General features: G+C 45.5%; 1 protein-coding gene across 1 annotated transcript in view; it reads right to left on the bottom strand.

The window, feature by feature from the left end:
• Positions 1-2,289: 2,289 nt before the first annotated feature.
• Positions 2,290-14,059, bottom strand: part of slc41a2a (solute carrier family 41 member 2a) — a 52,985-nt gene continuing 41,215 nt past the window's right edge. Inside the window, exons 8-10 of the mRNA XM_056282411.1 lie at positions 8,426-8,557; positions 8,106-8,254; positions 2,290-2,741 (exon numbers count right to left, since the gene is read on the bottom strand). Of these exons, the coding sequence (XP_056138386.1) occupies positions 2,565-2,741; positions 8,106-8,254; positions 8,426-8,557 (458 nt within the window). The 3' untranslated portion in view covers positions 2,290-2,564. The remainder of the gene's footprint in view (positions 2,742-8,105; positions 8,255-8,425; positions 8,558-14,059) is intronic.

The raw sequence follows: 14,059 nt of genomic DNA, 5'->3' as shown, positions 1-14,059 counted from the left end.
CGTGTGCCTCTGGTTGATGAAGAAGAGCAAGAAGATCTTGGAGAAGGAGAAGGGCTGTTTGCTGCATACCATAAGAGGCAGAAGAAGGATGTTGGGACCACTCCAGCACTACAGCTAAGTCACTACCTTGACATAGCCGAAGGACAGGCTGCCCTTTTGTTCTGGGCACTGAACATGAAGACTCTTCCTTCACTCTTCCAAGTGGCCATCAGAGTCTTGGCGGTGCCTGCATCTAGTGCTCCAGTGGAGTGAGTTTTCAGCCATGGTGGCATCATACTACATCCCCATCATGCACAAATGACTGACAGACTTTTGGCCAATTTGATCTTTTGCAAATGCAATGCAGCATAGGGCCCTGACATAGAAAAGCACAACCCTGCTCATTGTTATGTTCATGTATTTGCCCTCACGCCCCCCTCTTCCAATCTCTCTCTCTCTCTCTCTCTCTCTCTCTCTCTCTCTCTCTCTCTCTCTCTCTCTCTCTCTCTCTCTCTCTCTCTCTCTCGCTCTCTCGCTCTCTCTCACACACACACTCACATTCACACACAAACACCAGTCTCAGTCTCTTTATGGATGCATACCAATTATTTTAGCGGTTTAGCCTCCATGTGTGTGTATACTTATATATGTATATATATATATATATATATATATATACAAAGATTTTTTTATCAAGGGAGCAACAGGAACTGATAGAGGCGTGAATATATTACATGTAGATTTATGTTTGTGTGTGTTTCTATATCTGTGAGGACCGTAACGGAGGATGTGAACACGCTGGAGTGGAAGGAGAGTTTTTGGAAAGTGTGGATATGTTGAAGATGTGAAGACATTTTTAGAGAAAATGTTTGAAAACTAAAAAAATTAGGACTGTTTTGCAAAACTGAGGATATTTTGTGATGAAGACGAACACTTTTGAAGAGTTAGGAAACTTTAATAGAATGCAGATCATTTTTTGGGAGTGAGGATATCTTTTATAAAGTGGTGACATGTTTGAAATTGTTACGGTTACACTTAGGTTTTGAAAGGAGTTAAAAAGACTGAAAAATGTTTTTTAGAAAGTGGTGACACATTTGGAAAAGTAACATTTTTTGGAGGACGGTTTTTGTGATCCTCACTTCATCCAAATACCTGTTTGAGGGTGAAGACATGGTTTTTAGTTTAAGGCTAGATTTAAGTTTTAAGGTGAAGACTGTTTTACAAAAATTAGGATATTTTGAGACAGAAACAAACACTTTTGGAAAGTCAGGACACTTGAATCTTAAGGAAATTTTTCAAAAATGAAGACACTTCCAGAAAGTCGGTGCAGTTTTTCAGAAGTGATAATTCGGATAATTTTTTGGGGAGTGAGGATTTTTTTTTTTAAAGTGATGACCTGTTTGGAAAAGGTTAAGGCTAGATTTAAGTTTTGAAAGGAGTCAAAAAGACCTGTCTAGTTGAAGGTGAAAACGGTTTTGCAATATGATATGAGATCAATACAATACAGGACAGAAACTGCTGTGCAACTAGTTATAGTGCAATATGCTATGGAAATACAATGTCAGCACTTTTTGTGCAAATTACATTTGTATTTGTTCCTTTCAAATGTGTTTGAACAATGTTCTTGCAAAAAAAGGTTTGATAAATAAATACAGATCTTAAAAGCGTACATGATCTGTGTAAATATTATTTCTCTGTTGTTAAAAGGACTTGAAAGGACTCGAAACTCAAACGGTAGGACTTGGGACTTGACTTGAGACTTGTTGGTCTTGACTTGGGACTTGACTCGGGTCTTGCCTGTCTTGACTCGGGACTTGAGGGCAAAGACTTGAGACTTACTTGTGACTTGCAAAACAATGACTTGGTCCTACCTCTGCTAATCTCTACTACTACTACTACTTTCGGCTGCTCCCGTTAGGGGTCGCCACAGCAGATCATCCGTTTCCATTTCTTCCTGTCTTCTGCATCTTCCTCTGTCACACCAGCCACCTGCATGTCCTCCCTCACCACATCCATAAACCCCCTCTTTGGCCTTCCTCTTTTCCTCTTCCCTGGCAGCTCCATATTCAGCATCCTTCTCCCAATATACCCAGCATCTCTCCTCCACACATGTCCAAACCATCTTAATCTTGCCTCTTTTGCTTTGTCTCCAAACCATCCAACCTGAGTTGTCCCTCTAATATAATCGTTCCTAATCCTGTCCTTCTTCGTCACTCCCAATGAAAATCTTAGCATTTTAACAAAGAGGAATCTAATCTAATCTAATCAGGGCATAAATAGTACCACTATTAAAAAAAGCAAATCAACTTAGATGTAACCAAATCATTCACATTCAATTATAGTATCACTTTAATTGTAAATGTGAAGTGAATATTTAACTAATAGCATATTAACAACAAATATAGCACAAAGGTAAACAGTTGTAATAGAGAAGCAGCACTATTATCATCCAAGTTAGAAAGTGCTGTACAGTAAAATAACAGGATAAACACAGCCAAACTAGAAAACATCATTTTAAAAATAAGGGCACTGGACAATTTTTCTTGACAGTGGTTTCTTCTGTTTATAATATGAGAGCATTCAAATTAAGTGCTGCCAGGGTCCCCAAGGCACCAGAGCAAAAGAAAGGCTAGAGAGAGGAGCGCAGTCCCGAGAAGATCTCCCAGGGCTGTGAGGTAGGGAATGGAGTAACTGTCAGGGTCCTTACCCCTCCGCCACAGGCAATGGACCAACCAGTCAGCTAAACAGAGCAAACAAAAGACCTGAGAGAGAGAGATGGGAAGAGAGAGAAAGGGGGTGGGGGGTGTAAGTGTGGCAGATAAGAATTTGAAAATAATTATATTTTTCAGGAAACCTAATCCTAGTCCTTTCAGAGCTACGCAATTGTATTCCTTGTGTTCCATTTTCACAACATAACTTCATTGTTATTTTGGCTATGCTGCCAAGGTTATTACCATGAAGAATATGCAGCCAAAGTGTAATTAGTAAAAATAGGTAATGCAGGTTCTTATCTAGGTTAATTGTGTGTCAAACTATTGTTAATGCCTCAGGGCTCCCGTAGGGAGAATCGCAATCTTCTCTCTCTCACTCAATACAGATAAATTGTGCTGGTTTCTTCATCTCTCTCCCCTCACTGTTTCCCCTGTTTAAGGCAATTACCATACACAACGCACTATATACTTAGAGACATGTGTTGATAATTGTTACTTTTTCATTATTGATCATTGTGAGAGCTAGAGGCGACTTTTGTATTTTTTATATTGTTAAAGAGTTTCTGGCTAACTCAGTCACCATGTAAGCTAGCAACTACTATTGTCTTGCAATGGCGCAGAGAATATACACTATATAGACAAAAGTATTGGGACACGTGGCCATTACACCTACAGGAGCTTTTATGACATCCCATTCTAAATCCATAGGCACTAATATGGAGTTGGTCCCCCCTTTGCAACTACAACAGCTTCCACTCTTCTGGGATGGCTTTCCACAAGATTTTGGAGTGTGTCTGCGGGAATTTTTGTCCATTCATCCATGTTACGTTCCCCGTTAAAGGTCCAGGGGATGAGAGGAAGCAACAAAGAAAATAAAAGTATCCCGGGGGAATAAGAAAGGTGGGAGGCGGAACCAGATGTAAAATTAGATTTATTAACAAAAATGAACTTTTAGTCAAACTACAGAATAAACAGGCAACTAAAGATGCTGGCTCTTAACTAACCAGGCTTTAACAAAAACTCAGATCAAACAAACCGAAACCAAGAACACTAATAAGTTTTACCCTCCTTCTCAAGGAGTCTAAACACAAGAGCTGGCTCTCTGGTTGGCAACAACAGCCGACTGGCCATCTCTCTCCACACACTGCTATCAACAATGGCCCACTGGCACTGTTGGGTGTCTCTCTCCAAGTTATATACCCAGCTGATGAGGAATTGGGGTCACCTGGGCTCAATCAGCAGCTCCACAGGAGGCGGGGCATCACCTGGAGAGGGAAAACTACAGACACACGGCACTAGGGCCATAACAATCCAGAAGAGCATTTGTGAGGTGTGGAGTACAGAATGTACTCCATATGCACTCCGTATGTACTCTGTAGTTTTCCACTTCTCTGTGTGTATGAAACTTCTCACTCACTGCAGACACACATACCCACACATGGCCACTATATCATGAGTGCCTTCTCTTTGCCGTGCTTTCCACTTCTCTTTGTGTATGAAACTTCCCACACACTGCGGACACACATGGCCACTAAAACATGAGGGCCTCTCCGGCCTGGGGCAGTAAAGATAAGAATAAACCTACAGACACTCGCGAGGCACAGAACATGATCATTTTCCGGCATTCCTTTGTAAGACTACACTTTAGTTAATGCAGGAAACATAGGGTATGACGCGACGGACTGTTCTATGAAAAACCACTACCTCCAGCTCAAGATAGAGCATATCCTCACAGACTAACATCTATGTAGTCTTATGTCTCCCCATCTGCAGATGCATTAAAGATTCTCTGTTTGCTCCAATATTTGTCCGATGATTATTCTTCCCAGAGGTTGCTGGGGCAAGGGCCCACTAAAAGGATAAAGGAAAATCCACGACAGAGGTCAGGCACTGATGTTGGACAAGAAGACCTGGCTTACAATCTCCATTCAATCTCATCCCAAAGGTGTTCGATGGGGTTGAGGTCAGGGCTCTGTGCAGACCAGTCAAGTTCTTCCACACCAAACTCACCCAACCATGTCTTAATGGACCTTGCTTTGTGCACTGTGGCACAGTCATGCTGGAACAGAAAAGGGCTCTCCCCAAACTGTTCCCACAAAGTTGGAAGCATAGAATTGTCCAAAATGTCTTGGTATGCTGAAGCATTAAGATTTCCCTTCACTGGAACTAAGGGGCCTAGCCCAACCCCTGATAAACAACCCCATACCATTATCCCTCCTCCACCAAACTTTACAGTTGGCACAGTGCAGTCAGGCAGGTAACATTCTTCTGGCATCCGCCAAACCCAGACTCATCCATCAGACTGCCAGACAGAGAAGCTTGATTCATCACTCCATAGAACACGTTTCCACTGCTCCAGAGTCCAGTGGAAGCATGCTTTACACGACCACTCCATCCGACGCTTGGCATTGTGCTTGGTGATGTAAGGCTTGCATGCAGCTGCTCGGCCATAGAAACCCATTCCATGATGCCCCCGGCGCACAGTTTCTGTGCTGATGTTAATGCCAGAGGAATTTTGGAACTCTGCAGTTATTGAGTCAACACAGCGTTGGTGACTTTCACACACTATGCGCCTCAGCACTCGTTGACCCCGCTGTGTGACTTTATGTGGTCTGCCACTTCGTGGCTGAGTTGCTGTTGTTCCTAAACGCTTCCACTTTTCAATAATACAACTTACAGTTGACCGTGGAATAGCTAGCAGGTGGCATCCTATGACTATGGCAGTACCACGCTTGAATTTACTGAGCTCTTCAGAACGACCCATTCTTTCACAAATGTTTGTAAATGCAGACTGCATGGCGAGCTGCTTGATTTTATATACCCATGGCAATGGGTCTGAATGAAACACCTGAATTCAATGATTAAGAGGTGTGTCCCAATACTTTTGTCCATATAGTGTATCAGATGCTGAAATAGACGTTAGCAGGTTACTTACGTACATGCCTGAAGTAGATGTACACGATAGAGCGTACCAGTATACGTAAATGTACAGTACAGTATATACAAAATGGTTGGATTTATCTGACAGTGTTAAGCATTCATTTGAATGACAGCCCGCAGACAGAAACTGTTTTTATATCTGGTTGTTTTGGGGTACAGTGCTCTGTAGCCCCTACCAGAGGGGAGGAGTTGGAACAGGTTGTGACCAGGGTGTGATGGGTCTCCAGTGATGTTGCCTTCCTGTTTCCTGAGTCTGGAGGTGTATAAGTCCTGAATAGAGAGCAGGTTGGCACCAATGATTTTCTCTGCAGACTTAACTGTGTTGTTGTCTGTCCCTGTCCTGTTTGGTGGCCGATCCAAATCAGACAGTGATGGATGTGCAGAGAATCGACTGGATTGCTGCAGAGTAGAACTGAATCAGCAGTTTCTGAGGCAGGTTGAATTTCTTGAGATGGCAGAGAAATTACATCCTCTGCTGGGCCTTTTTGATGATTGTGTCTATGTTGGATGTTCACCTTAGGTCCTAGGAAATTGTGGAGCCCAGTTCACTGTGCTGCTGAGTATGGCGAGGGGGGCAGTGTTGGGGCGCTCCTCGTGAAGTCCACAGTCACATCTCCACTGTTTTGAGTGTGTTCAGCTCCAGGTTATGGCTCCACCAGAGGGCCAGCTGATCAACCTCCCGTCTATATGTAGACTCATCACCATCCTGGATAAGGTCAATGATTGTTGTGTCGTCCACAAACTTCAGGAGTTTAACAGTCAGGTCACCTGAGGTGCAGTCATCTGTGTAGAGGGAGAAGAGTAGAGGGGAGAGCACACATCCCTGGGGGGTGCCAGTGCTGATTGTTCGGGTGCTGGATGTGATTTTCCCCAGCCTCACCAGCCCCCTCCTGTCTGTTAGGAAGGTTTTTTTTATCTATTTATTTATTTCTGATTTTTCCCCTTTTCTCCCAATTTAGTGGCCAATCGCTCCCTATTCTTAGTTCAAACACCCACCCTCGTACTGAATACGTTCGCCAACTGCATCTCTCTGGCTGGCAGTCTCGAAGGAGATGCCTAGCCACTTCCATGACAAGGCGAAGCCAGGCTGAACCACTGCTTTTTCCGACACACACAGAGATGCAACAGGACCTTTGCATATGTCCCTGGGGAGTCGAGGTGTTGGAAGATGTAGTGCAATACCATATTGACTGCATCATCCACTGACCTGTTTGCTCGGTAGGCAAACTGCAGGGGGTCGAGCAGGGGGCCTGTGATTTCCTTCAGGTGGGCCAACATCAGTCTTTTGAAGGATCTCATGACCACAAACGTTAGGGCAATGGGCTTGTAGTCATTTAATCCCGTGATACGGGGTTTCTTGGGGACCGGGATGATAGTGGATCTGTTATGCTCGCGCATACCCAACCCGTGTGGCGAAACCCAAGGCACACAGACACAGGATGACTTCAAAATCCAAAAAGGCGGTTTTATTGGGGGAGGGGAATAACAAGGAGGGGAGATAAATACTGCCGCCAAATAATAAATGGAATAGAGTGGGGGGAATGTATGGTGCAAAAAACGTTCTGTTAGTGGGATGTGTGAATAAACTATGTGTGGTGTCCAGTGGTTTGCATGGATATGTGTGAGCGTTTTTAGCCTATGTGTGGTGCGGTATGTAAATGACCAGGAGGTGTTGACTAATGTGTGTGCACCTGGCAAGAAAGTCCAGTGCGTGATCCAAAAGGGGTTGTCCGAGGAAGTCCGGGTCCGAGATCCAGGAAGTCGAGTCCGAAAGGAGGGGTCCAGGTAGAGGGACTAAGGGGGGAGATCGCTGGAGAGGGCCGGGGAAAAACGTGACGGTCGCTGGGGACGAGGGAGACGCGGGGAGCCGTGGAAGTCGCAGAGGGGGAGTCTTGGGAGGGAACAGAGAGACACGAATATAAGACACTGGGGAATAAACAGAATTGCAAGAAGGTAAGGAACGCTGGAGGGCTTGTCAGAGCTTTACCGCAGGGTTCAGTAGGTCGAAGCACGGAGTGGTGTTCTGGGAGACTTCTTGTAGAGGGCTGCCTGATTGCCGCAGGTGTGCCTGATGGATGATGGCAAACACCTGGTGCAGTGCAGCGCTCGTCTCCTCAGAGCGCGAGCCGAGCGCTCGGATGTTTCCGGCATGTCCAAGCTGGGGGAGTGGCTTGAACGTGCCGGGGAGGCAGCTCGGGGCGGTGTAACCACAACAGGATCTCTTGAAACAGGAGGGGAATTTCCACAGTTCCAGTGATCTGTTGAAGATCAGTGTGAAGAAGGGGGCCAGCTGGTCAGCACAGACTTTACGACAGGAGGGGGACACACCATCTGGGCCCAGTGCCTTCCTGATCTTCTGTCTCTGGAAGAGCTGGCTGGAGCATGTCCTCATGAGGCAACATGAGGCAGTTGACAGGTATGTGGCAATACCAAAGAGCTTGGAGAGAAATAACCATGACTATGAGCCTGACTTACCTGAATCAGAGCTGCAGAAAGGAAGATAATTATGAAGACAGGAGTGGGATAAGTGTGACCTCCTTTCATCAGGTGAATGGTGTATAAGAAGAGCAGTTGACCAGGGATCACCAAAAGGAGTAGCAATTGAGCAGATCGATGGTTCACTCCTGCCACAAAAAAGTAAAGAAATAAACAATGATAATTAAAATACATATCGAGCTACATGGTGTGGATGGGTGGAGGGGGAACAGGAACACAGACAGCATGAACACTTCTGCTACATCTTTAAATGAATTAAATGATTAAATCATTTATTTGTAGCCATGACACATCTTTACCAGAGCCACAGAATGTATGGCAGGAGCTATTGCAGCAGTTATGATTTTTGGTGACCTCTCCAGGTGAGCAATGCAAGTGCAAATCAGTAGCAATGCGACTACACTGAATGGAAACAAGGTTTCCTCCAACACCTATGGATAATAAGAGAGAGAGAGAGAGAGAGAGAGAGAGAGAGAGAGAGAGAGAGAGAGAGAGAGAGAGGGCTAAATTAAAAACTAAAGGAAGAACAATTTTACACAATCTTTTAGATATACTGTTGCATAATCAGCAGTGGATAATATGCACATATTGTGTAATAATAAATAATAACAACAATAATAATAATAATATATTTTATTTATAGAGTGCTTTTCAGAGAACTCAGATGCTTTACATAGTAAGTTAAAATGAACATAAATGCAACGCACCAAAAAACATAAAATACACAATACTAATCACATATTAAAAGCAATTCTAAAAGATGAGTTTTGATTAGCTTAATAATTTGAACATGGATAGATCAGTGCAGTCTCTAATGTGTTTGGGGAGAGAGTTCTAGAGGCAGGGGGCATCTAAGGAGAAGGCTTTGTCGCCCAAAGTCCGAAACTTGGTCCTGTGTGTCAAAGACAGGAGGTTGGAATTGGAGGAGCAAAGGCTGCGGGAAGGAATATGGTAGTGGAGCAGGTCGGTGAGTTAGGAGGGGGCCTGGTTATGGAGGGCTTTGTGAGTAAGGAAAAGGACTTTGAATTGGATTCGTTGTGGGACAGGGAGCCAGTGGAGGTTCTAGAGAACAGGAGTGAGGGAGGATTCAAGGTAGGAGAGAAGAAAGGCGTGGTTGATGATGCCGAAAGCTGCAGTGAGCTCAGTGATGATGAGAATGCCGAAGTGGCCAGAGTGTGAGAGGAGGAGGTCATTGGTGACTTTAAGGAGGGCTGTTTCTGATTGAAATGGTTTGAACAAGTTGTTGGAGATAAGGTGAGCTTTGAGTTGGGAGGCAACAACATGTTCCAGTATTTTTGACAGAAAAGGGAGATTGGAGATGGGCTGGAAGTTGCTCGTGATATCAGGGATGAGTCAAGGTTTTTGAGGATTGGGGTGACACCAGCCAGCTGAAGTGTATGGGGGACTGAATCAGAGCAGAAGGGGTTAATGATTTCTGTGGTAAGTGAGGAGATAGCTGGGAGACAGTCCTTAACAAGATTGGATGGGATGGGATCTAGAAAATAAGTGGAGCTTCTCGTTCCTACCCTAAGGTTGGACATTTGATCAAGGGAGAACTTTGACTGGGGCTGATTGGTAAAGGGGGAGGGGGGCAGGTGGGGAGGTGGAGAGGGCAGGGGAGGTGGTCAGATTGCTGTAGATGGTGTCAATTTTAGTTTGGAAAAATAGAATAAAAGAGTTGCACTTGTTAACTGTGAAGGAATTGGAGGTATTGTCACTGGGTTTGAGAAGTTTGCTTATTGTGGAAAAGAGAGCCTTTGTGTTGGTGGAGCCAGAGTGTATGAGGTGTGAATAGTAGGTGGACTGGGCTGTGATGAGAGTGTCTTTGTATTGTTGAAGGTAGTCTGTGTATGCTTGGAGATGCACCGTTAAACCAGTTTTCTTAGAGTCTTTCGAGCTGGCGCTTACGGGATTTCATTTGATGGAGTTCAGGAGTATACCAGGGAGCTGAGTATCCAAAGGAGTTGAATCAAGTGCAACTGGACTTGGTATATATCCGTGAAGACGTTTCGCTTCTCATCCAAGAGGCTTCCTCAGTCCGTGCCTTTCTGACTAGACCAAGCTAGTCTGACTGGCTGATGATGAGACTCAGAATTTATCCTCTAGGAGTCGTTGTTAGAGCTATTGATATGCATGGCTCTTTGTGATCCGATGTTTACCAACGCCCGTCGCTAACAGAGCCATAGATATGAGTGGCTCTTTTGTGTACTGATGTTTTACACATATAACCATGACCTGGATGAATGAGAACATTCACAGACAGGGAGCTGAGTATGTGAATTGAGACTTTTCGTTTTGATGGGGGCCAGCTGATCAAGACAGGAGGAGAGTGTGTCATTATAATAATTGACAAGATCGGAGGGATAATTGTGGAGTACAAAATGTACTCCATATGCACTCCGTATGTATTCTGTAGTGTTCCACTCCATATGCACTCCGTATGTACTCTGTAGTTTTCCACTTCTCTGTGTGTATGAAACTTCTCACTCACTGCAGACACACATACCCATTGTTCTCATGCGTACCTTCGATGGGGCCACATAGCAACTGTTATCATGCTTGCCTCCCCGTTGCCGCATCCCAGGAACGGCCTGGTACAGCAAAGATAAGTGCAACAGACTTACAGACACTCACGAGGCACAGAATGCGATTAACGTAGATGTTTCCTGCTTTCCTTTGTCAGATTACACCTTAGTTGATGCAGGAAACATAGTGTATGACGCGACGGACTGTTCTATAAAAAACCACTATCTCCAGCTCAGGGGCAGAGCATATCCTCACAGACTAACATCTATGTAGTCTTATGTCTCTCCATCTGCAGATGCATTAAAGATTATCTGTTTGCTTTAATAATTGTCCGAGGATTATTCTCCCCAGAGGTTGCTGGGGCAAGAGGCCATTAAAAGGATAAAGGAAAATCCAAAACATTATCAGACAGCGGGTGAGGGGAGGCAGGTATTTTACTGTCAAGCGAGGCAGAAAGAACTGAGGGGGAGATAGATTTGAGATTTATGAAGGACATTATGCGTTTGACTTTTGGGATGGGGATAGGGATGTCAATGTCCACGGTGATTACCAGGTGGTCAGAGATATTGGGGTTGAGGCTGGAGTTTTGATGTATTGTGAGACCAGTGGAACAGACCAAGTCCAGGATGTGACCACGGCTATGAGTGGGGAAGATGATATGTTGAGTAGCAGTTCCAGAAATTCTATGGCAGATTTAAAGTCAGTGTTATCAATGTGAATGTTAAAATCACCAAGGAGGAGAACAGAAGGTTAGATGGCACATAGCTGGGTCAGAAAATCAGAGAAGTCAAAGAGAAAAGAGGGGTTTGGCTTGGGGGAGTGGTAGATAATGACAGTGACCAAGGGAGTTGGACCAGAGAGTTTGATGGCAAGGTGTTCGAAAGAATGAGCGGCAGGAATGGAAATGGTGGCTGTTTAAATGTCCTTCCAGCGTCTGGGTAATGTAGCGGTCTATTCCATTGTCTACCAACACGAGGATCGCCGTACAGGCATCCGTACAGACACAATTGACCGTGTCTGCGGGTGGGAAGCCGGATGTGGGTATGTGTCCTGGTTGCTGCACTTGCGCCTCCTCTGGTCGGTCGGGGCGCCTGTTCGGGAGGGAGAGGGGGAACTGGGGGGAATAGCGTGATCCTCCCGCGTGCTACGTCCCCCTGGCGAAACTCCTTACTGTCAGGTGAAAAGAAGCGGCTGGCGACTCCACATGTATCAGAGGAGTGGTAGTCTGCAGCTCTCCCCGGATTGGCAGAGCGGGTGGAGCAGTGACTAGGATAGCTCGGAAGAGTGGGGTAATTGGCCAGATCCAATTGGGGAAATAAAGGGAGAAAAAAATTGTCCTTTCTGTAAAGGGAAGTCAGTAGGAGCAAGACGGAATACCTATGCGTAAATGAGAGGGAGGACAGTGGAATGGTCAGGATGCAAGAAGTAGAAGTGATGAAGGCATATGAGTTTAAATACTACTTGGGGTCAACTTTCCAAAGTAACGGGGAGTGCAGAAGAGAGGTGAAGAAGAGAGTGCAGGCAGGGCGGAGAAGAGTGTCAGGAGTGATTTGCAACAGAAAGGTACCAGCAAGAGTTAAAGGGAAGGTTTACAAGATGGTTGTGAGACCAGCTCTGTTATATGGTTTGGAGATAGTGGCACTGACGAAAAGACAGGAGGTGGAGCTGGAGGTGGCAGAGTTGAAGATGCTAAGATTTTCACTGGGAGTGACGAAGAAGGACAGGATTAGGAGCGATTATATTAGCGAGACCGCTCAAGTTGCACGGTTTGGAGACAAAGCAAGAGAGGCAAGATTGAGATGGCTTGGACATGTGTGGAGGAGAGATGCTGGGTATATTGGGAGAAGGATGCTGAATATGGAGCTGCCAGGGTAGTACTCGTTGCCTCCGTTGATTAGGTTGGTTAAGGTTAGGGTTAGGGTGGGGTTAGGGATAGGGTTAGCCAATCAGAGATAGTGTAGGGGCGGGTCTTCCCGGAATCCAGGTGAACGGTCTCTCAACGAGTACTCGCCAATCAGCGGCAGAGTTCCCGGAAAACGGGTACGAAAAAAAATCATGCGGACAGAACAGCGTGGCGCAAATTAGCAGCAACCACGCAGGTACCTAGCATGTTCAAGTGAAGACTCTCTCTTCTCTACAGAGAAGCGCACTCCCAGAACAAGTCAAAGTTGTGAATAAAACTAATGTGTGCTATACTCACAGACTGGAGCCAGGTATGAAGGCTGAGAATTCTGTTCAAATGCCCCACACTGTGAAATGTGGGAATTGAGCCAGAAATAAAAGTAGTTTTTTCACAACTGTCGAGGAGATTAAAAAGACGGATAAAATCACTTTATGTCAGCTCCGACTGCTGATGGGCAGTGTCATTGAGCCAACATGGACTATTACTTCCGTAATTGTCGGAAATGAATCTAGGAGTCAGTTTCTAGTTTCAGTTTCAGTCTAGTTTCTCTAGGATGTCAAGGGTAGTTGCTCCAGGAAAGCAGCATGTGACCGCATCTACGAAATGGATGTTTCAGATTATGGAGTCCCCAACAATCAAGGAAGTGTGGGGGGGGGGAGTGGGTGACTGACTGACAGTGCTGTCAGAGAGAGTATTGGGAGGGGATGAAGGTCGTTGGTCTGAGGAGGTGGGAGCAGCGGGAGCAGCGGGAGGTGGGTTGGCCACCACAGCAGCCATTGCAAAAGGAGTAGTCCCAGCTGGAGAAGGGACCAATTCCACATGGAAAGGACCAACATCCGCCACAGGAACAGCATCAGTCACAGGGGCATCAAGAGGAAGAACTGTGGCATCAGCTGATAGCATAGCAAAATGACTTGAGAAGTTTATGGGCAGAGGTGAAGCAGCTCAGGGTCTTTCCGTCTTGTCACTTCTGGGGGGGTGCAGTGGTGTAGCGGTCTAAGCATCAGCTTTGTGTCGATGCAGTTGCCCACTGGGGATAGGGTTTCGCGCCCCGGTCTCGCCAGATCCGACCATGGCCGGATTCGATGAAGCAGCAATAACTGGCAACGCTGTCTTCGGGGGGCGGAGTCGGCTTGTGTTCGTCACATGAATACGTCTCCGTGTGTGTCGGAAAAAGCAGTGGTTCGGCCTGGATTCGCCTTGTTACGAAAGTGGGGAGCCGTCTCCTTCGAGATTGCCAGCCGGAGAGATGCAGTTGGTGAACACATACACGTGGGTGGGTGTTTGAACTAGAATAGGCAGCGATTGGCCACTAAATTGGGAGAAAAAAGGGAAAAATCTGAAATAAATCTGTAAAAAAAAAAACAGTCATTTTTTCGCAGTTCCTCCGAGAGCCATCGGATAGCATTATTGAGGTTAGAAATGTCATTTATTGCTTTAAGGCAGTCCTCACAGGGCACAGTAGTATTAAACCGGTTGATCGATGTTCAGAAAAGAATGTGGA

This window comes from Lampris incognitus, chromosome 6 (assembly GCF_029633865.1).
Source record: "Lampris incognitus isolate fLamInc1 chromosome 6, fLamInc1.hap2, whole genome shotgun sequence".
NCBI classification, from domain to species: domain Eukaryota; kingdom Metazoa; phylum Chordata; class Actinopteri; order Lampriformes; family Lampridae; genus Lampris; species Lampris incognitus.
Note: the sequence above shows the minus strand (reverse complement) of the source record. Positions and strands in the feature narration are given on the sequence as shown.